This window comes from Halichoerus grypus, chromosome 3 (assembly GCF_964656455.1).
Source record: "Halichoerus grypus chromosome 3, mHalGry1.hap1.1, whole genome shotgun sequence".
NCBI classification, from domain to species: Eukaryota; Metazoa; Chordata; class Mammalia; order Carnivora; family Phocidae; genus Halichoerus; species Halichoerus grypus.
Window position 1 is genome coordinate 206,674,708 of NC_135714.1, and position 25,585 is coordinate 206,700,292.

Consider the following 25,585-nt stretch of genomic DNA (forward strand, 5'->3'; position numbering starts at 1 on the left):
CAGGAAGACATCACCAACGTGCGTTCCCACCAACAGTGGAAACAGATTCCCTTTTATGGACATCCTCACCAGCACCGGTTGGTAGCCTAATTTCTGACCTAGTGCGGCATACCTCAGAAGACGTCTTCATTATATGCCCACTTTATATTTGGAAGATAGAAACATAAATGGATTATCTAAGATTGGAGGTGGAGCAGAAAGAGAACTACAATGACTTTTAGCCTACTCTCCACAAAAGAATTTAGAGATTTGTAGTGTCCTGTAAATTTATGGTAGAATATTAATAGCATAATTGTTAACTATTTTTGTTAAAATATTTGACTTTTGTTTGCTTAGTGTATATGATTTATGATAAATTTAGAGTCCGTGAGATTTTTAAAATACAATATATTAATAATTTAGGAATAGATATGTTCACATATTTGGTGGGTAGTTTGATTTATTTTTAAATAATGAAAAATAATGATATCTATAGGAACAATGTGATTCTTAGAATAAATAAATAGAACAAATAAGCATATAAACAAAACATAGAATCTAAAAATGGTGCGCACACACTTCTCACGTCTGTATTTTCTCCCAATGTCTCCACTTTCTTGTACTTTGACACAAACTTCATGTGTAAAATTTGACATAAAAAATTATCTTAAAGAAATGATTTTTTACAGCAGTTATACAATCTGTCAAAATACCACTTTATTTAAGGAACAGGGATTATACTGGATTGCATAGAATAACACAGGAGACAGGCATTTGCTTTTTAAAAGCTTATCCCAAAGTTCTGCGGCCAAATGCAGAGTCCTAACACTCTGGAGGCTTAGGGAGCTCTGGCCTCACAAATCACCCCCGGACTTAGGGGTATTTATAGAATACTGAGTTACATAAGACATGCAGATATCAATTTCATTAGAAAAGAACGCTGACAGGGCCTTCTGTCCGTCGGAACGGGCCGGACACCTGGCATGTGCTGGGTCGCTTGCGCCGTGTTGCATAAGCTCCTTCTGGACGCACCAACCACGCCCCGCCCGCCCTCCCAGCCGGCAGAAAGTCGGCACAAACTGTCTGATCTACAGCTTCTCTTCCTTAGCCTTCACAGCCCAGGACGGCCGGTGCTCTAAAAATAAAGGTATGCCACCTGCGCGTTCTCCAATGTGCACGTCAACACCAGATAGCAAGCACAATCTCTCACAATGGCTCACGCTTCAAAAAAGACAGAAATCCTATTCCTTTTAAGAAGGATCAATGTCTGCTCTTGGCGCACCCGGTTCTACCTAAGGAAAATTGAATGAAGAAGATGTCAGTTCACGGGAACTCTCAATTTCTTAGAAATGGGTGAAATACAGCTCGGTGGAAAGCAGTGAAACAAAATGCTTGTTACATCTGAAGTTGGCAGAGTTGGAAAATTCCGTGCTGGCGAGGTCCGTGGGAATCAGGGACTGGGGCGAAGAGCCACTGATTTCGAGACCACGTTGGCCACATCTCTGCTCTGTGAACTGGGGCAAGTATCACCCGACTGCATAGTAACCATGGAAAGAGTTACCATCTTGATTTTACAAATGGGGGACGAAGCCAGAGAGAACAGAGATGGTTTACTTCAAGAGCACCTTGACGGGTACGTAACTGGTTCCAGCTTAGAGCATTTTGTTATCAGCATACACTGTGATGACCACAAACAAGGGTTTACTATTTCCTGCTCTCGGCATTTGGAACCTGAAACAGAAAACAGCAGATTGGAGCCACGGCCTATAAACTCAAGATTATTCTCTACCAGCCAACAAGATGGTGACGATGTGAAGTTAGACCAGGTTCTACAAGGTTCCAGAAACCATCCACTCTAACTCTACACAAATACCTCCTGCCCACCAAGTAGAACAATTGAGGACAGGTGCTTCTTTCCCACGTCACTGTATAACCACTTTCCTATCATCCCACCAAAAACCACACGCTCGAGATGCTCCAGTAACCTTCAGACACCGTCAGGAAGCCGTTCGCCCTCCAGTTTGGGAAAGACCAGGAGAATTATGTGCTCAGCGAGACTTGGCAAAGGGCATCAGCATGATTGCTGAACAGAGTGGTGTCAACTTCAACGACAAATAAACCAAGTTCATTTGCATTATGCCCGGAAAATGCCAAACTTTTAAATAAAATCTTTAAAAAAAAAATGCCAAACTTTGATGATGTGGAACAACTTTATCCCTTTTATAAGTTTAAGAGTACTTTCTAAACATTTGGGATGCAGCCGACGTAACGTCTACCATCCCTCTTCTGCTCATGCTGTTATAGGTAGAGCTGCGTAATTTGGTTCAATCAATTTACAATGTATTTTTCATTGTGAAGTTAATGTTTTGTTTTTCTGTTTCCAGTTTTCTTCTTTCTGAGGATCACTTCCTTTGCCTCTCAACCTTATATTTTATTTTCTGTATGGAATCTGCAAGGGTCAGAAAATGATATAAATTCCATTTCTCTAAAAGTCCCTGAACTTAAAAATGACATGAAATAACTATCCCAAAAAAAGTAAATAAATAAAATAAAAGCATCTTCTCAGTATTCAGCCTGTGCCAAAATTTCTCTTTTCCCACCTATCCTTTCCGGCTCTGCTGCATTCCTTACCCGCGCCTGTGGTTCATGGACCACGTCCAATGGCAATGCCTTGTCGAGCTCCCCGGCCAACTGTCCTGGAGGTCACTGCCCTCCTGCTCTGTGCCCCCAGGGCACTGATGCCCAGCCTCCACTTAGCAAGCCTCCTGTCTCACTGCTTCCTCGGGTTCTAGAACTGGCACTGTCCCCAAGGCTTGCCGAGCCTGGGGTGCAGTGCCTTGGAGGGGAGGCCAGCTTTGGCACATGCATGCACGAGACCTCAAAGCTGCTGTCCCGGTGGGTATAACAAACTCCACCTTCCTCTGCTTACACCCGATACCTTAAATGCTCGTGCATGAACATTCTAGTGTTTGTGCTCAGCTCCTGTTGTAGGGTTCAAGACTTTACTTTTCTCCTCTTTGTACCTACTTGCCCAAATCAGCCTTTGCCAATTGGGTCGCAACAGGTTTAAGGTTAAAGAAATAGGATAAATCAGTTTCTTAGCATATTATAAACATGAAAGAGAGAATTATAAGGTATCCATTGTTGACTGATTAGGTTAATTGCTCCTAATGGTGTTGCAGGGTGTTGTAATGAGACTCACAACCCGAAGGTGTTCTGCCAGGTGGGGTGTGAAGTAACCAGAGGGAAAGATTCTACAAGCCCCTCAAAATCAGGAACAAAAGTTTGAAGACGTTTCTATTCCCGGAGGGTCTCTGATGAACAGTGGTGTTTTCAGGTATATAACGGTTACCAATTTCATATGGTGGTGCCTGTGGTAGATGCTGAAAGGACAGGTGAGGGTCGGTGAAGAGAGCACGTACCCTGGGCCAGGTGGGGGCGGATGGCTTCCTGACAGTGCTGGACCCTGACATGGCGGCTTCATAAACCCTGCAGAATGCCCAGGAATGCTGTCCTGAATCTTCCCAGGTTGAAGGCACGTTCCCAGGGGCCAGGGTGCAACATAACCTCAGTTTCTCAGTGAGCCTGGGCACCCAGCAAATGACACCTTTTTGCAATCTACCAACTATTCTCAAATAATGGGCAAATGTCTATGAGATCGCATCTCACAAACTCGGCAACATCAGGTAGTACTTCACCCAACGGGATAGGAAATCCACCACTGACGGTTGGTCACACTGTACCATTGAGAACACTCTCCAGGAAGCTGTTTCCTATTTGATGGACCCAGAGCATTGAAGGGAGATCAGTGACTCTGTGGGGCTTGCAGGGCATGCTTGGATGAGCTGAGCTGAGCTGAGCTGAGCTGAGTCGCGGTGAGCTGAGCTGCGCTTCCTCCTGGATCCCCTTCCTTGGGCAGCTTCATTTCACTTGGGTCATTCCGTGCCATCAGACTGGGGGGGGGCAGACACAGCATATACCAGGACCACCCACAGGAGAGCGGCTCATTCACGGCCCTGTGGGCGGAAGCCGAGGTCCTCCAGCGACCCAGTGAGTGACCTCACCTATGGAGCTGCACACGTCCCTCTGGGTGTTGCCCTGACTCCACCTCCACCAGAACAGCAAAAATAGAAACTGCAAGATGGGAATGCCTGCCACTCACAGAGAAATAGCTTGGGGCATTTTCTTTTTTGATGTGAAAAAACTCCATGTTTTGAAATAGTTTCCTTATTCAGTCCTTTGTTTCCCAGTGACTAACTCCTCCACTGAGGATAATAATAAAATCATTAGGTTTTCAAGTTTCCTCCTTTAGTAAAAAACAGGGTCTAAATCAATGGGAAATAAATGGGTTCTGGTGTTTGGTTGCCGTAATTAGATGAAAACAGCTGAATTTTCCAATCCGTACAACTGGATGATTCTAAGCAGCTACTTTGTTGACTGTATATGTGGGTTTTGGGGGCTTTGTTTGGATCTTGCTTTCTTTCTGTTAAGACAGGGGACTCAGGCTTATGCCCAGGCTGAGGCACCTGGACTCGCCTAGCGCCTCACGCACTTCCTCAGTGGTAGTATTTCTGTAGTGTAGGAAAAGACAAGATTCATCTGCTTATTTCCTTTCCCTGACAGACGGGAAAAAAAATAAGAATTTATCTTCAACCTAATTATAACAGAGAAGAGTGTTGCCATGAGTGTTTCTTTCCTCCCCAGTAAAAAGAGCAAGAAAAAAATGTCCTTAAGCCTTAGGCTTAATTTGTTCCCAGATTAGTAGTAGCCGTCCTATGGAGAACCCTCTTCCTGAAATTGCAAAAGAGAACTGTTACTTATTATATCTCTTCTATAAGCAAATAGGTGTTAAAATTACAGGGAACATATTTTATTTGTATTAGTTAAATGAATCTGTACAAAATCAACTCAAATCAATCCAATGAAGTCAGCAGCAACTGCAAGAATCCATTTCCATGACACAGAGGTAGAGAGTCACCACAAGGAGGGTGCAGGTCTGATTTCCACGGGCCTCACATATCCAGGGCCTGGTTTTCTAGGGGGAGCGGAGGAGAGCCTCAGTGGGTAGCCCCCGGCCCCTGAGGAGGGACGCTGGCCCAGAGAAATCCCTGGAAAAGCACTTGATCTGCCCCAGTTTTGCAAAAGCAGAAGGGGAGATTGGAGCTCATGCCATGGAGTCATGACCCCCCAGAAAAGCAGCGACCTTCGTCATTCAAGAGCAGCCTCTCTGTGGCCCAGCCCTGGATGGAAAAGCCAGGTCCACACACCAGCCCTCCCAGCAACTAGTTCACCGGGCTTTCACCGCCATGGTCAACGGAAGTCTCTTTGTTCTAGGCTTTTCCCTTCCCTTCTTTCTGCATCTGCAGACTGTTGTCCCGTGGCACAAGTTCAATGATTTATGCTCCGGGCCAGCTCCCTGGAAGTGTCCACCAAAGACCCAGAGATACATCCACATCCTTAGGTCTTAACGGTTCAGTTTCCTTGGGGCGACTAGTTGACCTATGTCTTCAGATGGAATCAAGATCTTTGATCGTTCTATCAGGATAATGATGTAATGACAGGGGTCCTGGTGTGTCACAGGCATAACTGAGCTTCACCCAGCTGAGAAGTGGGGTCCAGGCCAGAGCGCAGGGTCTGATCACCCACGCTCATTCCTGGAGAACTACCGTTTTCTCATGCATTCGTTGATTTACATTATTGTGTTGTGTACACAACTCCTGTTCTTTGTCAAGATGAGAGAATACGTTCACTGAAAATAAACATGAGCTGAGGTGAGCGCAGTGGGGAACCAGGCTAACGGGACCCCCGCCACTGTCTGCCCTCCCCTGGACCTGATGGGGGAGCCCTGGCTGACCAAACAGCTGCGTAAGTACACACGCGCGCTCAGGGAATGCGCTTCCATGTGCACATATCTGAAGAGGAATAGCTGAATGGCAAACAGGTTCTGTCTCGTAAGCCTCCATAGTAAGTCATGGACTCACAAATTAAAAATGCCTCGATTCATTGTTTTCGTATAACACCCAGTCACCACATCAAAAACTAATGATGTATTGTATGGTGACTGTGACTAACATAACATAATAAAATAAAATTTAAAAAAAAATTAAAAATGCCTGTGGGAATATCTGAGTCTGAATTGAGGGCAAATGACATGTTGATTGAGTAGCAGAGATGCAACAATGATCAATTCAGGGAACAGAAAAATTAATTACTGTCCCGAGGACCATGCCTGTCAGCTCCCCCCACCCCATGGAGGACCACGCCCCCAGCTCCCTCCTCCCCCCCCCCCGCAGAGGACCACGCCCCCAGCTCCCTCCTCCCCCCTGCGGAGGACCACGCCCCCAGCTCTCCCCTCCCCCGCAGAGGACCGCGCCCCCAGCTCCCTCCTCCCCCCTGCGGAGGACCACGCCCCCAGCTCCCTCCTCCCCTCGCCCCTGCGGAGGACCACGCCCCAGCTCTCCCCTCCCCCACAGAGGACCACGCCCCCAGCTCCCTCCTCCCCTCCCCCCTGCGGAGGACCACGCCCCAGCTCTCCCCTCCCCCGGAGAGGACCACGCCCCCAGCTCCCTCCTCCCCTCCCCCCTGCGGAGGACCACGCCCCAGCTCTCCCCTCCCCCGCAGAGGACCACGCCCCCAGCTCCCTCCTCCCCTCCCCCCTGCGGAGGACCACGCCCCAGCTCTCCCCTCCCCTGCAGAGGGCCACGCCCCCAGCTCCTCCCGTCCCCATGGAAGACCACACCTCCCAGCTGCCCTGCGTAGGTAAGAGGCAGCTCAAACTTGCCATCTTCCAATACTTGGCAGGATCACTGGGGCACGTGAAGGCGCAGCTTTTATTTGTGACACCAAATACTACTCTAGCAACTTCGTTAATATTACAAGAAAGTTTACGTGATGACGTGTTCCGTACACCACGTGAGCACAGTGATCCGGGGGAGCTTGGCACCCGCTGAGCTCGTTTATTGGCGGGCCTGTGCATCACTTGATTTTTATTTCCTAACTTCAATAGCTAAAATAAGATTCAGTCACACTTAAAATATATATTCATTCCGAGAGGTCCCACTAAACCATTATGACAAAAAATATTATGTAAAAATAAACTATGACATTGAGGTAAAGGGTGAAGAGCATAGAAGAAAACCAACCGCTCCCAGGAGGACAGTTAGTGGTCAGTAATTCTTTTTCTTTTCCCAGTATAATTGATAAACACTGTATATATCGCAGGTGTACAGATCCATGTTTTGATACATGCATACATTATGAAATAATCAACACATCAAACTGATGAGCTCACCCATCACCCTTCAGAGCTACCATTCTCTTTCCTTGTTTTTCTTTGTCTACCTCTTGTTCATTTATTGATTTACTTGGTAAGTAGTTCTTAAGCTTTAGGTGGCTATTTATTTATAAAGAAAGCAATTTCTGTGTTACCATATCGACAGGCCTCGATGGAACACTTGACTGAGATTTTGGGAGAAATCTCATTTCCTTCATTAGATTAAATTGAGACCACCCCATTGCAAAAAATACTGCTGGCTGATTTCAATATACAAATAGAAAAGAAGTATGTTCTCAGGGAAAAAACATACATGATGTAGAGGGAAGGAGACGTGACACCTCAGGAGAATAGATCCAAAGTGGAAGAAGCCACATGTGTGGAATGCACTGTCTGCCCCATCACCAGCTGGGGGCAGGACAGGCTGCTGCTGTGATCTGGGGCAGGAATAGCATGGGAAAGGGACACAGAAACTGATTTGAATTCTAACATGCTTAAAGCGCTGTGGGTAGTCCTCTAAATAAGGATCTTTTCAGGCAGGAAATCCAGCGACATTAGGCAGATGCCGGTGTAAGGAATTATGGTTCAGCAAAAGCAAGGAAATAAGGGGACCTCGAGAGTAGCCTAGGGAGGATCCTCTGTGGGTCCTACATGCTTCCCCAACTGAGAACCAACAAGACTCCTGCAGGCCCCCAGGCACCTCTCTTGCACTGAAATAAGAATGTGGGACGACAAAATTGGGCAGGAAAGGGGACACAATCAGTGCTGACGTGGATAAGAATATGCACTTCCTTCGAGGGATTAAGAAATAAAGTATGGCATCAGCACTGTGCGATCAGATTAAATAAATGTCATAAAAATATGAGCACAAACTGTTCAAGGAAGAAGGGACAGGATAAAAGTTGCTTCAACTGCTTAAAAAATCAAAAATGGCTCCGTGGACAAGGCCTGGTGTGAGCTGGGTCCTGCACAAACAGAAGGAGGCAGAAAGACAGAAGAGAAACATTGCAGGTGACAAAACAGCTCAAGGAAGTCCCGCAAGAGAAAGGGTTGGGGGTGACCAGGCAGAGATCAAACCACTTTTGCAGGACAGAGCAGGGAGGTGGAGGAGTCATGAGGGTCACCCTGAGAGCTAAGCCGGGCTGTGGGAGACCACAGGTGCATGGAACAAAATAATGGGTTAAATCAAATGAAAGTCAGGCTTGAGGAAGCGAAATTTAAGGCTGCAGATAACAGGGAGTCCTGCAAAGCTTTTTAAACAAGGAATTTTCTTTATCAATGCTTCGCTTTAGGAAGAGTGATGGGTCAGGTGGAAGGAAACCAGATGACGAACGCCCAGGGAGGAGGCCACCAGTGAGTCTCAGTAAGAGGTCTTAAGGACTTGAACTAGAACTGTAGCAAAAAGACCTGAAAAGAGAATATAGATTATATATAGTGAGAGAGTCCCTGTTGTTCCATATTCTCTCCCTCTTATGGATGCCAGCTCCCCATTCTAGAATATGTCAGAGCTGCGAGGACGAGGCATGCCTTCAAGGATGGTGTTCTTCGACATAGAAGTGAAACATTAAGAAGGAAATGGACTAACAAGTAAAATAATTTAGTTAAACAGCATGAAGTTTGAGAAGGTCAGTTTACCACGAAAACCACCACTTTCTGAAGTTGCATCTTACATACGTCTGGGTGTTAAAGAAAGCCCATAGCAGACATTGCTGTTAGAAATCATGTTAGAGCCTAGAAGACAGTGTACTGTGGATTGGACTTCCACAAACACGACATCCCCACATTAAAGAATCTGTGTGTGAGAAGGATGATGTCCACTGCCCCACCTCTAAGCTCACTATGTCACTAAAAACACCACCTTACATATCCTGTTTACATAAACACCCCCTGAGGACTCCCATTTGAGAAACATGGCAGACAAGGATATTGTAGAAAAATTCCTTCTACAAACACCTAGAAATGCTTTTACTATTTTTTTTTTTTTAATTCAAAGGACCGTGTAGTCCCTCCCTGGTGGCAGGAGTAGAGAGCCTGGGAAGGCAGGGAAGATGCTCTGACAGCATGGGACTGTAGGGCTCAGAAGGGACAGGATCAGAAGCTGGAGACAGCACGACACACGAGGGGGGCCCCAAGCCCGGAGCACTGACCACACACTGACCAGCTGCCGAGAACGTGGAGCAGCAAGGGCCCCCACGCCCTCCTGGTGGGGGTGCAAGATGGTAAGAGGGCTTTGGAAGACAGTTTGGTGGTTTCCTACAAAACTGAACATCTTCTTACCCTACAACCCAGCAAACGTGCTCCTTGGTATTTCCTCAAAGTTGAAAACTCATGTCCACACAAAACCTGCATATGGATGTTTACAGCAGCTTTATCCATATTTGCCAAAACGTGGAAGTGACCAAGATGTCCTTCAGTTGGTGTTGGATAAATGAACTGTCGTCCATCCAGACAGTGGGGTAGTATTTAGTGCTAAGAAGAGATGAGCCATCAAGCCATGAGAAGATGTGGAGGAATCTTATATGCATATTACTTAGTGAAAGCAGCCAAAATGAGAAGGCTACGTACGATATGGTTCCAATGGTATAACATTCTGGAAAAGTCAAAATTATGGAGAAAGTAAAAAAAAATCAGTGATTTCCAGGGATGGGGGCTGAAGGGAGGGAGGAGCACAGAGGATTTGGGGGGCGGTAAAACTACTCTGCGTGACATACAATGATGCATACATATCATCAGACATTTGTCCACACCCACAGGAGGAACGACACCAAGAGTGACCCTGAGTAGACTATGGGCTCTGGGTGATGACGACGTGTCCACGTAGGTTCGTCAGTCTTAACAAATGCACCATCTGGTGGGGATGCTCATCGTGCGGGAGGCTGTGCGTCTGGCGGGGGCAGGGGGACATGAAAAGTATCTGTGCCTTCCTCTGAATTTTGTTATGAACCTAAAACTGCTCTGAAAAAATAGTCTTTTTTAAAAGGAAAACTAACTATACTGGAAATACAATAAAATGAAATGCAATAGATTAATAAAACAAAAATCAATCTATGCCGGTCGAAGGCGGTCTTGAGGAGGGCCTTGAAGGTGCCAAGGCCCCACCCACCCACTGGAGGAGACCACCCCCCTCAAGCCCGACCACCTGTTAAGCACCATGGCCCGCCCACCTAGTGGAGCTGACCCCGCCCACCTAGTGGAGCTGACCCCGCCCACCTAGTGGAGCTGACCACGCCCACCTAGTGGAGCTGACCCCGCGCCACCTAGTGGAGCTGACCACGCCCACCTAGTGGAGCTGACCCCGCCCACCTGTGGGGCAGGCCCCGCCCACCTGTGGGGCAGGCCCCGCCCACCTGTGGAGAGGCCGGCAGAACGCAGCTCCTTCCCCGCTGGAAGCCCGGGCCGCAGCTCGCCTGTGCTCGTCCAGGGCTTTGAGCTGCGTGTGCGAGAACCCTAGGCAGACAGTCGTCCGTCTGTCCTTGCTGTTCCCGCCGTCCTGACGCGCTGGCGCTCAACCAGCTCCGCCTGCGGACCCTCGGGGCCAGTGCAGCCCTTCTGAGCGGCTTCTGCAGGCCCAGTGAGTCCTGGGAGCGCACCCAAGGGGCCTGTGTCAGCCTCCCGCCTGCGGAGCCGGGAGGTCCGCTGTTCCTCACGATGGCATGGCCGGCTCTTCAAACGTTCTCGATAGTTCGATGAGGCTAGGGAAGAACGCCAAGCGGAGGGACAGGCGGCTGTTGCACAGCCTCGTGCCCGAGCTGAGGGCGGCCCGGTGGCACCCCTGAGCCAGGAGAACGGCCCCGCGGGAGCTCGCGTCGCACGCGCTCCGCCAGCCCGGGCCCGGAGGACGAGGCGGCCGCCCACCTGCGGCGAGGACCTTCGGAGGCCTCCGGACTGCAGAGCCTAACTACAAACCGAGAATTCCAGCAACCTGCTGGAAAGGAATCTTTCCGGAACGTCCCCTATGCGAGAGCCGGGGGGCGTCCTGCCACCTGGGAGCGGGGCGTGCGGGCCCTCTGGCACCCGCATGGGGCTCAGCCGGGGAGCCGCTGGCCCCAGTCCCCGAGGACGAGACCAAGGCGCGGAAGCAGACGGGACTGTGAAGCTGGCGTGTCCCAGAGCCACGGCGAGAGCCGCGTTCTCTGTTCCCCCGCTGGACTCTGCACCAACCTTCTCTTGATAGGAACACACGAAGAGGAATGAAAGAAATGTCTGTGGTCCTGGGGCAGAGGACTAACCTCGTGAATGAGATAATGATGCAGGAGACACAGAAAGCAGGGATGACAGGAGGAGGGGGGGCGAGTGGGAGGGGCTCCTGGTGCCACGGAGCTGAATCCCCTGGGGATTGTCAGTCCCCACTGTCATTTGTCATGTGCTCTTCCCACGTATCTCCTCCGTATGTCCCCGTTGCTTAAAAAGTGTCATCACAGTTCCACAGGTGAAATGATGTTTAAATGGAGTCAATCCATTTTTGAGCCAGTGAAAAATGAGACCTTCCACGTCCTCTTTCTTCCCATTACTTAGCTGTACCACCAGGGGCAATTAAAATGTGAAAGAAATAGAAACCACACGGGTAACCATGTTTGTTCACCATAGAAGACAGGGAGACAGGACTCCCTGATGCCTCCCAAATCTTCTTCTCCCAAACACCCTTATGAAGATGTCTTTAAAAATCAAGGCGCAGAACGACCACTGAGAAAATACCCAAGGACGCCCAAGGTCACCTGGGGGAGCACAGTTCCCTGAAGATCCAGAAACTCCTCTGATTGACCACCTCTGTCCCCGACTGATGGTTCTGCAGGATCGGACGCTTAATGTGGAAAATTTCAATGCTGTGTAATTTACTGCTTTGACAAATGAGTGAGCCGGCTGCGTTTGACACACCTCTTTGAAACATGGAATATTTAAAATTCATACCCCAAACTTAATGTATAGATAGATCACATATTTTGATGACTTCACTGATGTAACAAGAGCCTTGTAATATCTCACTAGGTGTGTTTTATTCCTTCTCATGGGTATCATGTGAAGATTAAGAGGCTGTATTATTGCCTTCAAAATGACCTGCTATTTCCTGGAAGCAGTAATTTGCCAGACCTGTCCTTGTCACTGGGTAAGTGTAATGCCTTTAATAATCTTCCATTCACTAAGCGATGTGTTTGCATCAAAAAGATGGATCTGGGCAGGAGGCGCAGTCCATGCCTGTTCTCCGAGCGCCATCTAGAGGTTTCGCGGGGCCCGGAACCCGGGGCCGCTGGCTGGGGGGACCGCTCTCCATGTTCCTTTAACTCAGCACTCGGAAGTGTTTGTAAGGCTGGGCAGGGATGCCTCCAAGGGTATGATTATGGTGCCACTTCCCTCCGAAGGGGAGCCGACAGCCGCTCAGCTGAGGGCCCGCCTGAGTCTGGGGCAGGTCGCACAGTGGGAACGGGACCATGAAGGCTCCCCAGTACCCCACCAGCATCCCTTGAGCCTAAACCTCGAAGCCACGGAGAAGCTGGCCTTGGAAAGGCTTTAACAGAGAGTTTTTTCTCTAACAAGCAAGTGCACCAAGGGTGACGAGGGAAGCCAATGCTTCCGTTTGCCCATCCCCGTGGGCTCCGGAGTGCTGGGGCTGCCCCTGACCACGGGCCACAGGTCAGCTCGCACTGCAGCTGGGCCCGGGAGACCAAGGCGGGCACCGTCCACACTGCCTAAGGGATGGCGATGGCGGACCGCCAGGCTCGGATTCACGGTTGCATGGTGCCATGTGACCCTGTGAGTGGGGTGCACGCCAAGTGTCAGGTAGGTAACACGGGCTGAGGGTACCACACTTCACACCAGAACCACACCTGCTGCCTGCAGTTTTGTTACAGACGTGATGGAGAGACGGGCTTGACTGGTCTTATTTCAGTGATGACCACTCATTCAACCAAAACTCAGTTTGCTGCTGCTAGAGCAACAAAACCATAATTTTGAAAGAAATGGGGTACAATCCCATCTTTCCAAGAAGGCTTATTTTTTTTTAAGTGAATGTTTACAGAGTAAATGTAAGGACAAAAAAAAAAAAAGTATCCCTAAGTCTTCATACAGGTGGTCTGTAAAGGACAGGAAGGGGGGCCCTGGCTCCAGAGGAAATCTCCCTTGAAGGAAAACGATAAAGAATGGCCTAAAATTTTTAAAGAAATCACAGAAAAGATGGTGGGAAAAAAGCAACCAAGTGTGGATGAGGAAAAAGATGGAAAAATGAAGATAAAAGATAATCTAGGTAAAATATTAAATATTAGGCGTTGGTACCAGTAATGCTGGGTATCAGCACACACTTACATAGCACCTGCTGTGAACCAGGGACCTCAGCCGCGCTCCTCATATGGCCACGCATCCTCACAAATCTCCCCGCGGAGCCCTGGGGATGGGCGCCATTGTCGTCCCCAAGTGACAGCTGAAGGAGGAGACACCGAGAGACGAAGGTTTGTCCCCGGCTCGCGGGGCGTCCACACTGGGCATTTGGCCCTCACGGCTCAGGGGCCAACGGGCTGGGAGACTGAACAGGGACAAGGGGTATCACAGGGGTGGGGGCAGGGAGAGAGGGACAAGAAGCGGGCTCCTATGTCCTTCAGAGCAAACTAGACCCCTGTCAGCCGGGGCTCGCCTTGGAGGACGTCGGGCAGGCGGGTCACTGGGGCGGGGCGGGTTTGCCACCTGGAGCTCAGGGCCACTTCCGTTCCTCTCCTCACCTCCTGAATGGGAAGGAGAAGGAATGCCTGCCACGTCCTGCAAAAGCCTTCCCTTCTTTCCACGTCCTCTTGAGAGGAAGACAGGAGAGCCGCGTTGGTCTGACCAGTCACAGTTGCCCCATTTTGATGAGAACCGAGCACGGAGGCGTCCACCTGACGCTCATCTGGGGGTGAGAGACTGTGCGTGCACCCTGACCTTGGTTAGAAGTCCCTCCTCCAGAGACTGAGCATCTCTCCAGCGCTAACCCAGAACCCCAGGATGGGAGGAAGGGCTTTCTGGGCAGCACACGGGTGACAGACATTTCCTCCATCCACAAAGGCACAAACCTACCTTCATTTAGTTAACAAATAGTTTGAATCAATTCAAAAAAAAAAAAAACCTTTATGACAAATATCCACCCGCTAATGAAACACTCTCAGTACCTTCTGCCGCGGATACACATCTGTTCATTTGCTTAATGCCATTGTTACTGTGCATGTACTCTTTATGAGATGTAATTTCTAAATCTATTTATGGTTTTTAATTTTCTAAGCCATTAACGTTCACACACGATTCCCACTGTGCTCCTGGGTTAAAATGTTTCATAGGGAAAAAAAAATGTTTTGCAGAGAGCAGCACATTTGTCACCCACTGAATGAGGCACATGTATTAAACCCAAGCTCCACCTGTGGCATCTGTCACATGCTCGGCCATCGACCCGAATCCCCAGGATGGGTCTCCTTCTCCGTAAACAGCGATGCAGCTCTGCGGCCGCGTGAGAGACACGTCTCGCTGTCACGTCTGTTGACTATAGTGTGTGTCCCTCTGGGAGCTGTGAGTTCCTTGCACGGGGCCCACGTTCCCCTTTGTTTACCTGCTGTGCGTCTTGGCGATCAGGATTCATTGGACATAAGGTGAGCTGTACTAAATACTACAAAATAAGTGGTACCTCCCCGTTCCCGGTCTTGGCCCCACAGAAGTTTTAGCATTGCCAACATGCCCCTCTGATGCTCAAAAGGAAAACAAAACAGACAGACAGACAGAAAACATCATTCCCAGAAAGGGGTCTCCAGCTCACTTTCTGACCTCACACAATTTCATTCTGGCAAGCCTGAGAGCAGAGAGGAGGAAATCCGTGAATTATTTCTTAAAAATAGGATATGGGCAATCTTAAAATCTTATTTTTAGAAGATGCAAAATCTTTATGTTTCTCACATGAGTTGACCAGGTTTACAAATACCTTCCCCCCAGCTTTACTGAGATACAACTGACATGTAACGACGTGTAAGGTGTGCAAGGCACAGATCTAACACGCTTACATATTGCAAAATGATTACCACCGTGGCGTCACGTCGTATAACTACTATTTCTGTTTTGTGGTGAGAACTTTTAAGGTCTACTCTCTAGGCAACTTTCAAGTATATCGCACAGTATTGTTAACTGTAGTCTCCATGCTGTGCACTAGATCCCCAGAGCTTACTCATCTTATAAGTGGACGTTTGTAGCCTTTGGCCAGCATCTCCCCACTTCCCCTCCCCAGGCTCTGGTAATGACCATTTTACTCTCCTTCTGTGGGTTCTACTTTTTTAGAGTCCACATATAAGTGAGATGATCCAGTATTTCTCTTTCTCTGACTTACCTCATTTAGCATAATGGTCTCAAGGTCCATGCATGTTGTCTCAAATGGCAAGATTTCCTTCCTTTTTATGGCTGAGTACTATTCCAGTGTGTGTGTGTGCGCGTGTGTGTGTGTGTGTGTGTGTGTGTGTGTGCGCGCGCGCGCATCTTCTTTATCCATTCATCCATCATCGGACCCTTAGGCTGTTTCCACGTCTTGGCGACTGTGAATACTGCTGCAGTGAGCATGGGCTGCAGGAGTCTCCCCGACAGTACTTTCATTTTCTTTAGATATATACTCAGAAGCATTAACACATTCTTTGAGTGATGGGCAGCTAGTAGGAATGTGTGCAGCTGCAAAGAAAGGTTTGGGTATGTTGTACCCTAATTAGCCCTCGTCTCAGTTTTGGAAGCCCATGACTTGCGACATGATTGTTTGATGAGGACGAGTTTTGCTGAATCACATTTTAGTTGCTTACATTCCCACACACACCCCTGTTTTCCTGACAGGCTCGGAGTCCCAGACGAAGCCCACTTCTGGGGCTGATTTAAATGAATCTGTATCTAACTATTCTCATGAGATGCCCTAGAAACAGAACTGACAGACAGTTTCAACAGATGGTTGACTTATTTAAAAGGCCCACTTGCACCCCAAACCACCGTATTTCATAATCACATGAATCCAAAATTCATTCTTTCTATAACTGAGCCATCAGAATACATATCACACTCTCTCATAAAAAGCATCATTTCCTGAATTTTTATAGATAAAAGGAAACTAGACTTAAAGAGTCCAAGTGACATGCCCATAATGAAAAAGCTGCTCAGTCGCTGAGCCGGGAGGAGGCGTGGACACCGCATGTCCTTGCTTGTCCTCGGCCAGGGCGCTGTCATTCGCCAGCAGCCGTGGGTGCGAGCGGGGGGAGGTCATGTCTGGGTCACGGGCCTCTCCTACTGCAACAAGCGTCAGAGGAAACCACGTGTGAACCCTGACATCAGCCTTATCAGGGGAGCTTGCGGCCACCAGGGGAAGCCGGCCCGCGGATGCCGGCGGAGAGAGGCGGTGGAGGGGCGCGCGAGGAGAGCTGAGACGCAGACGGTGCACAGACCCACTCGCCCAGGAGGGAGGATGCCCACACTGAGTGCTGAAGACGGACGCTGCCGTCCGGCTGAAGGTGGACAGTGGGGCGCAACAGTGAGTCGGGGCAGGCAAATCTTACAGTCCAGCGAGCGAAGCCGGTGCCCGTGGGCGCAGTGGGATGGAGAGAGGTAAAGGTAGGTGTGGACACAGTGAGTGTGCGAGGGACGAGCAGCATGCTGACCGGGCTGAGTCGGCGCTGCTGGACGAGAGTGCCCCTGGAGCCACATGGGAGAGCTGCACGCAGACAAGAACTGGTACGGCTACCACGTCCAGGACACTGCCATGGTCTTCAAGTGTCCCCACAGACGGTGCGTGAGCTGCAGGGGACACACGGCAGCTGTGCGGTGACACCTGACGGCCCCTCGTCACAGATGGAAACATGCTGCTGTGAAGGGCAGAAGGCGCCGGGTGCTTCTGGGCGTGCCAGCCCGGAGGATGGCTCGCCACCGTAGTGGTGTGGGGTCAGCTTGACGGCGCTGCAGGAGACGGCACCTGTGAGCGCGTCTGAGAGAGGTGAGCATGTGAGTCGGGGGGCTGAGCACAGAAGCCCCTTCCGCCCCTGTGGGGGTGGGCATCATCTAATCTGCTGGGGCCCGATAGAGCAAAAAAGGTGCAGGAAGGTGAACTCACTCTGCCTGAGCTGAGACAGCCTTCTTCTGCCCTTGGACATTGGTGCTCCTGCTTCTTAGGCTTTCAAGAGTCAGACCGAATTCTACCACTGGTTCTCCTGGGCCTCCAGCTGTAGACACAGACGGTGGGACTTCCCAGCCTCCATAACCACATCAGCTATTCCTGTAATAAATCTGCTCATACTGATCTATCTATCTATGCGTCCATCCATCCATCCATCATCCATCTATCTATCTACATATCTATCTAATCTATCTACATATCTATCCATCTAATTGTCCATTGATCTATCCATTGATCTATCTATCTATCTAACCATCCATCATCCATCTATCTACATATCTATCTAATCTATCTACAAATCTATCTATCCATCTATCTATCCATCCACCTATCCATCCATCCATCTACATCTCTATCTAATCTACCTACATATCTATCTATCTATCTATCTATCTATCTATCTATCTATCCATTCATCCATCCATGTACCTATCTATTTACCTATCTGTCCATCCATCCATCTATCTACATATCTATCTATCCATCCATCTATCCATCTATCTATCCATCCATCCATCATCCATCTATCTACATATCTATCTATCTAGTCTATCTACACATCTATCCATCCATCCATCATCCATCTATCCATCTATCCATCTACATATCTATCTAATCTATCTACATATCTATCTGTCCATCCATCTATCCATCCATCCATCATCCATTTATCTATCTACATATCTATCTAATCTATCTACCTATCCATCTATCTAGCTATCAAGCTATCTATCCATCCATCTACATATGTATCTAATCTATCTACATATCTATCCATCCATCTATCCATCCATCCATCCATCCATCTATATATCTATCTATCCATGTATCTATCATCTATCTATCATCTATCTCCTATTGGTTCTGTGTCTCTGAAGAACCCTAACTAATGCAAATAGTAATACAACCAGAGATACATAGCTTGAATTTAATCACGAGGAAACATCAGCAAACCCAAATTAAGAAATGCTCCATAAAATAACCTGCCTCTGTCCTTCGAAACTAACAACATAATTAAAGACAAAGAAGGGTGGGGAACTGTCCCAGATTTGAGAAAAGTCAAGAGACATAACAACTAAATGTGATACATGATCCCAACCTGGATCTTGGACTGAGGGGAACCTCTAGAGCTTATTATTGGGATAACTAGCGAGGTCAGAATATGGATTATATATTACAGTTTTGTATCAAAGGTAAATTCCATTTATCTGATAACTAGACTACGGTAACATAAGAGGATACCTTGTTCCTTGTTCTTAGGAAACATAAACCAAAGTGTTAATGGATGGAGAAGCATGATATGTCAGACATATGAAGTGTCATCATGTGGTTCTGAAAATAAATTGTATTTATTTGTTCGCAAAACCAGTGCCCCAGCCATCCACCTCTGTACTTCTCACAGCTGTTCTGGTGGCACAGGATTCAGAGGGAGTCCGTAAGATTGCCAGAGCCCAGTGGCTCTATCTAACCGAGCAATGAGCTCTCCTCACCCCCCGTCTCCTGATCCTAGGCCAGCGTGTTTGCTCCCAGCTCGGGTGTGGATTCTCGAAAGGCAGACAACAGTTCTTCAAACAGTTAATGGATTTCCAGACAGTTAACGGGTGATGCACACATCTTCCCCAGTACTTAGTTCTTCACATTCTGCCTCCCAGGGAGTAACTGGTAATCATACTGGGATTATCTATATTGTGTGACATTTGCATAAATACAGAAGGTGAAGGCATGTGATAAAAAATTTTAAATGACCCCCAGCACCCAGACCTTGGATTCTGCATCTCCGTCTCCAGTATGAGGAACGAGGGGACTTGGAGAAATGGCTGAGTCCCGGGCTGGGGCAAGGAAGGTGCAAGGTGAGCCCAGAGGGTCTGCTAGGTCCAGGAAGTCAGGAAGCACTCAAAACAGCAAATGACAAAGGATCTGGGGGCCAACCCGAAGTAGCTCCCGGGGTCCAAAGCTGGAACAATCTGAGCAACAAGATAAATAGCATAGTATTGGATTATAACCCAGAGTATGAAATAAGTCTCATGAGTTCACTTTGATATACATACATGATTGAATAGAGAAATAAAAGGGAGAGAAGAGACACATCTTCCTCACAGAAGAATCCGAAGTAACTTATGTAGACGCTCTCCCCCGCAAGAGGAGCACCATTCCCCAGACCCCCCCCTTGAGCGTGGCCTGGCCCAAATGACTCGGAGCCAAGAATAGAGCACGAAAGGGGGAATCAGCAAGGCTACAGGGAGAAGCTGGCCGGCACCATCTCAATGCGTGACGAAGGTTGGCATCACCCTGATGTGTGAGTGTCAGGCCCCTCCCCGCTGGGGTCTTCCCAAAGCCCGTCACCCGAGACTATGATGAGAACATGTCAGACAAACCCAGACTGGAGAACATCCCCAAAACCATCACAGTCTTGCAAAACAAAGGAAGACAGGAACTGTCGCAGACCAGACTGGGGAGAAGTGACAGCGAACCGCGGTGGTGTCCAGAGAGGGTGCGGATGGCAAAGCCAGGGGAATCCGAAAGCCGTCTGCAGTTATTATGGGCAGACCAACGTCAGCTCCTTCGTTTTGGCAAATGTACCATGGAAACATAAAATGTTAACCACGGGAAGAGCTATGGGAAGGGCACCCAGAACTCTGCAGTCTTTGCAACTGTTGTATAGACCTAAGCCTGTTCAAAAAAACAAGCTTGCTTTTAAAAGATGTAAGTCAAAACCATGGAGACTGTAAAGAGATAAAGATGGTGGCTGCCAGGGCTGTGGGAGGAGGGGGGTGAGCAGGCGGAGCACAGAGGGTTTAGGGCAGTGAGACCACTCTGTGTGACCCTGTCACGGTGGGTACGTGTCATCACACATTTGTGCAAACCCACAGAGCGTGCACCACCAGCAGTGACCCCGATGTAGACTGTGGACTCTGGGGGATGATGGTGCGTCCACGCAGGTTCATCCATGGTGACAAATGCACCGTCTGGGGGGGATGCTGGTCGCGGGGGAGGGAGGCACGCAGGAAACCTCTGCACCTTCTTCTCAGTTTTGCTGTGAACCAAAAACTGCTCTAAAAATATAAAGTCTACCCCCCAAAAAATTACATGGCTTTAAGAAATACCTTCTTTCCCATGAACTCTAATTTCTAAACAAAAATGACTATTTAAACTAGAAAATAAGCAAGTCCTGTTTCATTAAATAAAGGCCAAATTTAGGAAAATCCGTGTGTGTCTCCCCTTGCCAAGCTGTTTGGGCAACACTGCTCCGCTCTGCAGTGATGACAGAGGCAGCTGAAGTCCACCTGCGCGGCGGAGAAGGTAAAAATACTTTAAAAATTCTTGCTGCTACTCACTTCACCTACTATAAAAACCTGCTCAGCTGGCTGCATTATTAGGGACATATTTAAATTTCAGGGTTTTGTTTACGACCTAATTCGTTTCCATCTATAGGAAAATATAACACAATCTCATCGAGTTTGGATTGGCCTTAATGAGAGATACATAAAAATGTTCTGAACTACCAAAGCTTTTTCTGATAAAAGCAATATGTTTAATATAAAACTAAAATATTGAGGTAGGAATTTGGTGCCCAAGGAATTTCAGCCTGTTCCCAAAAAAGGAAGAAAGAGTTCAAAGAAAGGCTATGTTCAGCCATACATTTTGTTTAACTTCACCGACAGACCCAGAGTCAGCCCATTTCCACGTGCTTCCACGGGTCCTGCTCTGATCATTTCCAGTGATGCCTCTCTTCCTCCTGACACCCCGGACCAGTTAATCAGCGCACTAAAAAGGACCATGGCCATCCACACATCCTGTTTTCCTCCATGGGGACTTTTAGATCCGTGCTCTGAACATCTCTAAGCCCGCACGAGATGCACACCTTCTCAGGAGTGATGGTCGTGTGGGCCGCTGTCCCGGCCAGCCTCGGGGCCGCCACCAAGCCCGGCCGGGTAAATACTGTGCGTGTGATCTGCACCCCCCGCCCCCCGTCTCCGGATTGCACGCTCACGTGCCCCTGGCTGTGCCACCACACGCCGATCCGTAACGGAGCCCGGAAAAGCAGCAGCTGGGGTCGGGAACAGCTTAATACAGGAGAACCACACCGATTGCCTTTATAAAGTTTTATTCGTCTACAGCGAGAGAAAACGGGAGTGCAACCAGATAACACACGCGTGCAAGGCTCTACAGCCAGGATTCCGGAGCTGCTAGGCTGTCTGCCCCACACGCCGCAACCACCAGTGTGCCGGGACTTTGCGTCCCGGGCCAGCAGCCACGGAAATCTGAGCGGGCACCTTGCAGCCCACCCTCCGCTGGTATCCGCAGACGTTGTTTTAGCCTGGTGCAAACAAGCTGAGCTGTCGCCCTTACAGGGACATAAGAGAATAACAACCAAATGCCAAAACTAAAAGCGTTAACGCATGCTGGACCGTCGGCGCACGTGACCTCACTCACGGTCACCCGTCTGAACCAGCACACCGCCCTCAGGTGGCCTTCCCGCCCGGCAGCAGCTCCTTCACTGGGCCAGCATGGAGGCGGAGGCCGAGGCCGGGATGAGCTTCGGCTTCGCCTGCTGGGGCGGTGAGATGTCTGGGATCTTCTCCCCGTGTTTGTACACGCTGACGGTGAGGTCGATCTTCTCACCTCCGTACTTGTTCTTGACGTGCATGCTGTACTTGCCCGAATCCTCAGAAGTCACGCCCTTGATGGCCATGCTGACGTACTTGCCCTGCTCCACCTTGACTAAGAAGTGCTCGCTGAGCTCGATGTCCTTGTCATTCTTGAACCACACCACTTCGGGGTCAGGGTTTCCAAACACCGTGCAGGTCAGGTTCAAGGTCTTTTGGGGGGAGGGGTGAGCAGAGAAGGGAAGGTTAGAAACACAGAAGTCATACCACCTCTCCCAAGGGGATGGGTCAGCGAAGTGTCTATCCACCCCACACATAGCTCAGTTAGTCAAGAGGCTCTTTCTATGCGTAAGCGCCAAGCTAGACATGAGGGATCCAAAGACAGCAGGATGCAAACAAGCTCACAGCCTCATGGGCAGCTCATGAGAAAAATCAACGATAATTTTTTTCTATTTATTCTGAGTCTTAATCCATGGCCGACGTCAATTAAAGAATGTAGAGGGAATTAAACTCTACATTTTACAGGAGATGTATTTAGCCTGTTTCCAAATTTCCTTTCTATTCAAACTCACAGATCCATTTTGCCAGTTCCTCTGGCAAATCCAGAGAAGATATTGTCTTAAAAGTGGTAAATCAGATGGAGCAAACGCACTGACGCCCAGGACCGTGTGCGCAGCCCACGAGACCACGGAGCTGTTGCTTACACCTCGGTCCACGACGAGGTGAGACCCACGACGACTCCAGCTCAGGAACTCTCTAGGCTTTCCTTAGTTGCTAAAGAAAAGGCCTGTACATTTTAGTATTTTGGCCTAATGGCATTCTCTCAGTGTCTATGAACCCTGGACATTGAGTACGAACGGCTGAAGATCGCTAGAGGTAGCAACTAGATGTCAGTAACTCCACTGACCGGCCACAAACTAAACCTCCACTTGGTCGTTTCCATTATAAATTCCAAAGGGACCCTGACAACTGAGCAGAGAAGCTTTTCATTTGTCACTTGACGCAGGTGGTTTCCGCCTTCCTACAGGGCGTGGCCAGCCTGCTCCCTGTGCAGTCACTGCTGCCACGGGCCCAGGACAGGGGGACACCCAGGACTGGTGGACGCCCAGGACCGGGTGGACGCCCAGGACCGGTGGACGCCCAGGACAGGGGGACGCCCAGGACCGGTGGACGCCCAGGACCGGTGGACGCCCAGGACCGGGTGAACACCCAGGACCGGGTGAACGCCCAGGACCGGGTGGACGCCCAGGACCGGTGGACGCCAGGACCGGTGGACGCCCAGGACCGGTGGACGCCCAGGACCGGGTGAACACCCAGGACCGGGTGGACACCCAGGACCGGGTGAACGCCCAGGACCGGTGGACGCCCAGGACCGGGTGAACGCCCAGGACCGGGTGGACGCCCAGGACCGGTGGACGCCCAGGACCGGGTGGACGCCCAGGACCGGTGGATGCCCAGGACCGGTGGATGCCCAGGACCGGGTGGACGCCCAGGGCCTGGAACCCACAGCTGCCACACACCTCCTCTGTGATGCCTGAATCATGCCCCTTGTCCCCATGCTCCTAAAGCTGCTGTTTGTGGGTCCAGAAGAGTAAACTCTTCCATCCTTTGATAACATAAGTGTTACCAGAAGCAGCCTAAGACAAGCATCACGGTGGGTGGGGAGCAACCTGTCCCCTGGGGGCTGAGCAACATGCAATCCCCTCCCCAGGCTCCCCAGGCTAAGTACTATGCGGGGGGGGCATTGCACTGCACTGCCGAAACCCCGTGCCGTCCTAACTCCGTGTCCTGCTGTGTGCTCTTACCTTGCCCTCCATTATGGTCACCACGTCAGGTAAGCCACCAATCACCTTGCCACGATCTGCAACATGAAGGCGACTCGTTCAGAAAACTACCAACGGGGACGTTTCTACAGAGCAGGTCCCATGCTGAACGCACGTGGATACAAGCCGACACAGGGAGGGGCTCCCACTACTGTGTATATAAAGTGGGGGGCTCAGGAGGAGTCTCAGGTCCTGTGCAGGGACGGCTGTGCATGAGCTCACCAAAGGCTCCACGCAGGGAACCCGATACAGCTAAACGCATCCTGGAAGGGAGAGGGGTGCTGTGCGTCTGGAGGGCAGAGCTTTCTAAGGGCATTGGACCCTACAGGAGTCTATTTTCTGTATATTATGCTTTGACATCCTAGAAACCTTCCTGGCTAAGGAGATGGCCCCTCCTGGGGTAGCCAATTCTCAGAGAGAGCAAAGGGCCCAGCCTGTGAGAGGCCAACCAGCCTACCCGGAGCAAGGATGCCTCCACCGATCCTCACCCAGGAGGCAACGCCCCTCCGAGCTGCCTCCCCCACCTGCCCCTGCACCTGGGAGCAATATTCCTCTACCCTGATCCTCCGAGGGCCTGCTGCCACGCAACTGCGGGCCACCCCTACTGACCAAAGCCCAGTGAAATAATTCAAACGAGCCAGTTCTAGATCATTTACCACGCCCCGCCTGCCTGTCCCAAGGAAACGCCAACAAAGCCCATGGTCTAAGCACACCCTTCACTCCTGCCTCTACCTCCTGCCCCGGTGCTTCCCCAGGTGGCTCTGGGCGGCATGCCTCCCTTCGCTCGGACCAGCGAGACTGATACGCTGACTTCCTGAGCCTCCGCTCTGCGTCCTCTACCTATGGCCGCACCTGCCTGAGCATCTCATAAAAGAACATGGAGCAAGAGGGCGGAGGGTAGAAGGGAGAAAGGAGACCCCAGACGTAACAAGGAGCCAAAGTGGAAGGCCAGGCTGGGCTGGGTGGCACAGGATGTGTTGGCAGGATCGGGAATGTGGGTGTTGGGAGTCATGGAAGCTTCTCCAATCCGGGCGAGCAGGTTTGCTATTTACCATTTAACACACAACATTAACACCCTGAAGTGTGGGCCCTTTGGCCCCACGCAAAATAATAAGTGGTGCTCGTTATAATGTAACATGTACTTACTCTTCTCTGCAAAAGCAGCGGCCCTAAAAATCAACGGGAGCAGAGAGAATAAAAAGACAGCCGTGAGAAAACAGGATCACAACAAGCATCACACATTTCGGAGCTTTGCTGGACACGAAAGCGAAAGGAGGGAGGAAGGAGGACACGTGTTCTTACAAGAACGTCCCCCGTGCCGCTGCTGTGGGCCGTGGCAGGTGGCCCCGTCTCTCGGCGGGTGAAACCCACGGAAAAGCTTGGGGTTCGAGCATGAGGTTGGAGAGATTTCTTTTTTCACCAAATTCACCAGATTGCACTGGAGATTTCTAGATATTTTTGAAAACACTGCCTTATCTTAGCCGTCCGTTCATCCGTTCCACACACATTTCCTGAATAACCTAGTATGGCCAGTGACTGCTCTCCTTTTTGGATACTCCAAAATTCAGATCCACGTTTAGAAATCTCGAGGGATTCTTTCAAAAGTTGCTCGGAACAATGGGGTATTATTCAGCACTAAAAATAAATGGGCCTTCAAGCCACACAAAGGCAGGGAGGAACCCTAAATGCAGATCAGTACATGAAAGACACCTGTCTGAAAGTCTACACGCTGCAGGATTGCAAGCCCAGGACGTGCTGGGGGAAA

General features: G+C 49.6%; 1 protein-coding gene across 1 annotated transcript in view; it reads right to left on the reverse strand.

Annotated features, from left to right (window-relative positions):
* Positions 1 to 21,484: 21,484 nt before the first annotated feature.
* The window catches only part of MYOM2 (myomesin 2), an 81,580-nt gene continuing 77,479 nt past the window's right edge, over positions 21,485 to 25,585 (reverse strand). The window contains exons 34-36 of the mRNA XM_036069204.2: positions 24,967 to 24,989; positions 23,803 to 23,858; positions 21,485 to 22,209 (exon numbers count right to left, since the gene is read on the reverse strand). Coding sequence (XP_035925097.1) covers positions 21,886 to 22,209; positions 23,803 to 23,858; positions 24,967 to 24,989 — 403 coding nt within the window. The 3' untranslated portion in view covers positions 21,485 to 21,885. The remainder of the gene's footprint in view (positions 22,210 to 23,802; positions 23,859 to 24,966; positions 24,990 to 25,585) is intronic.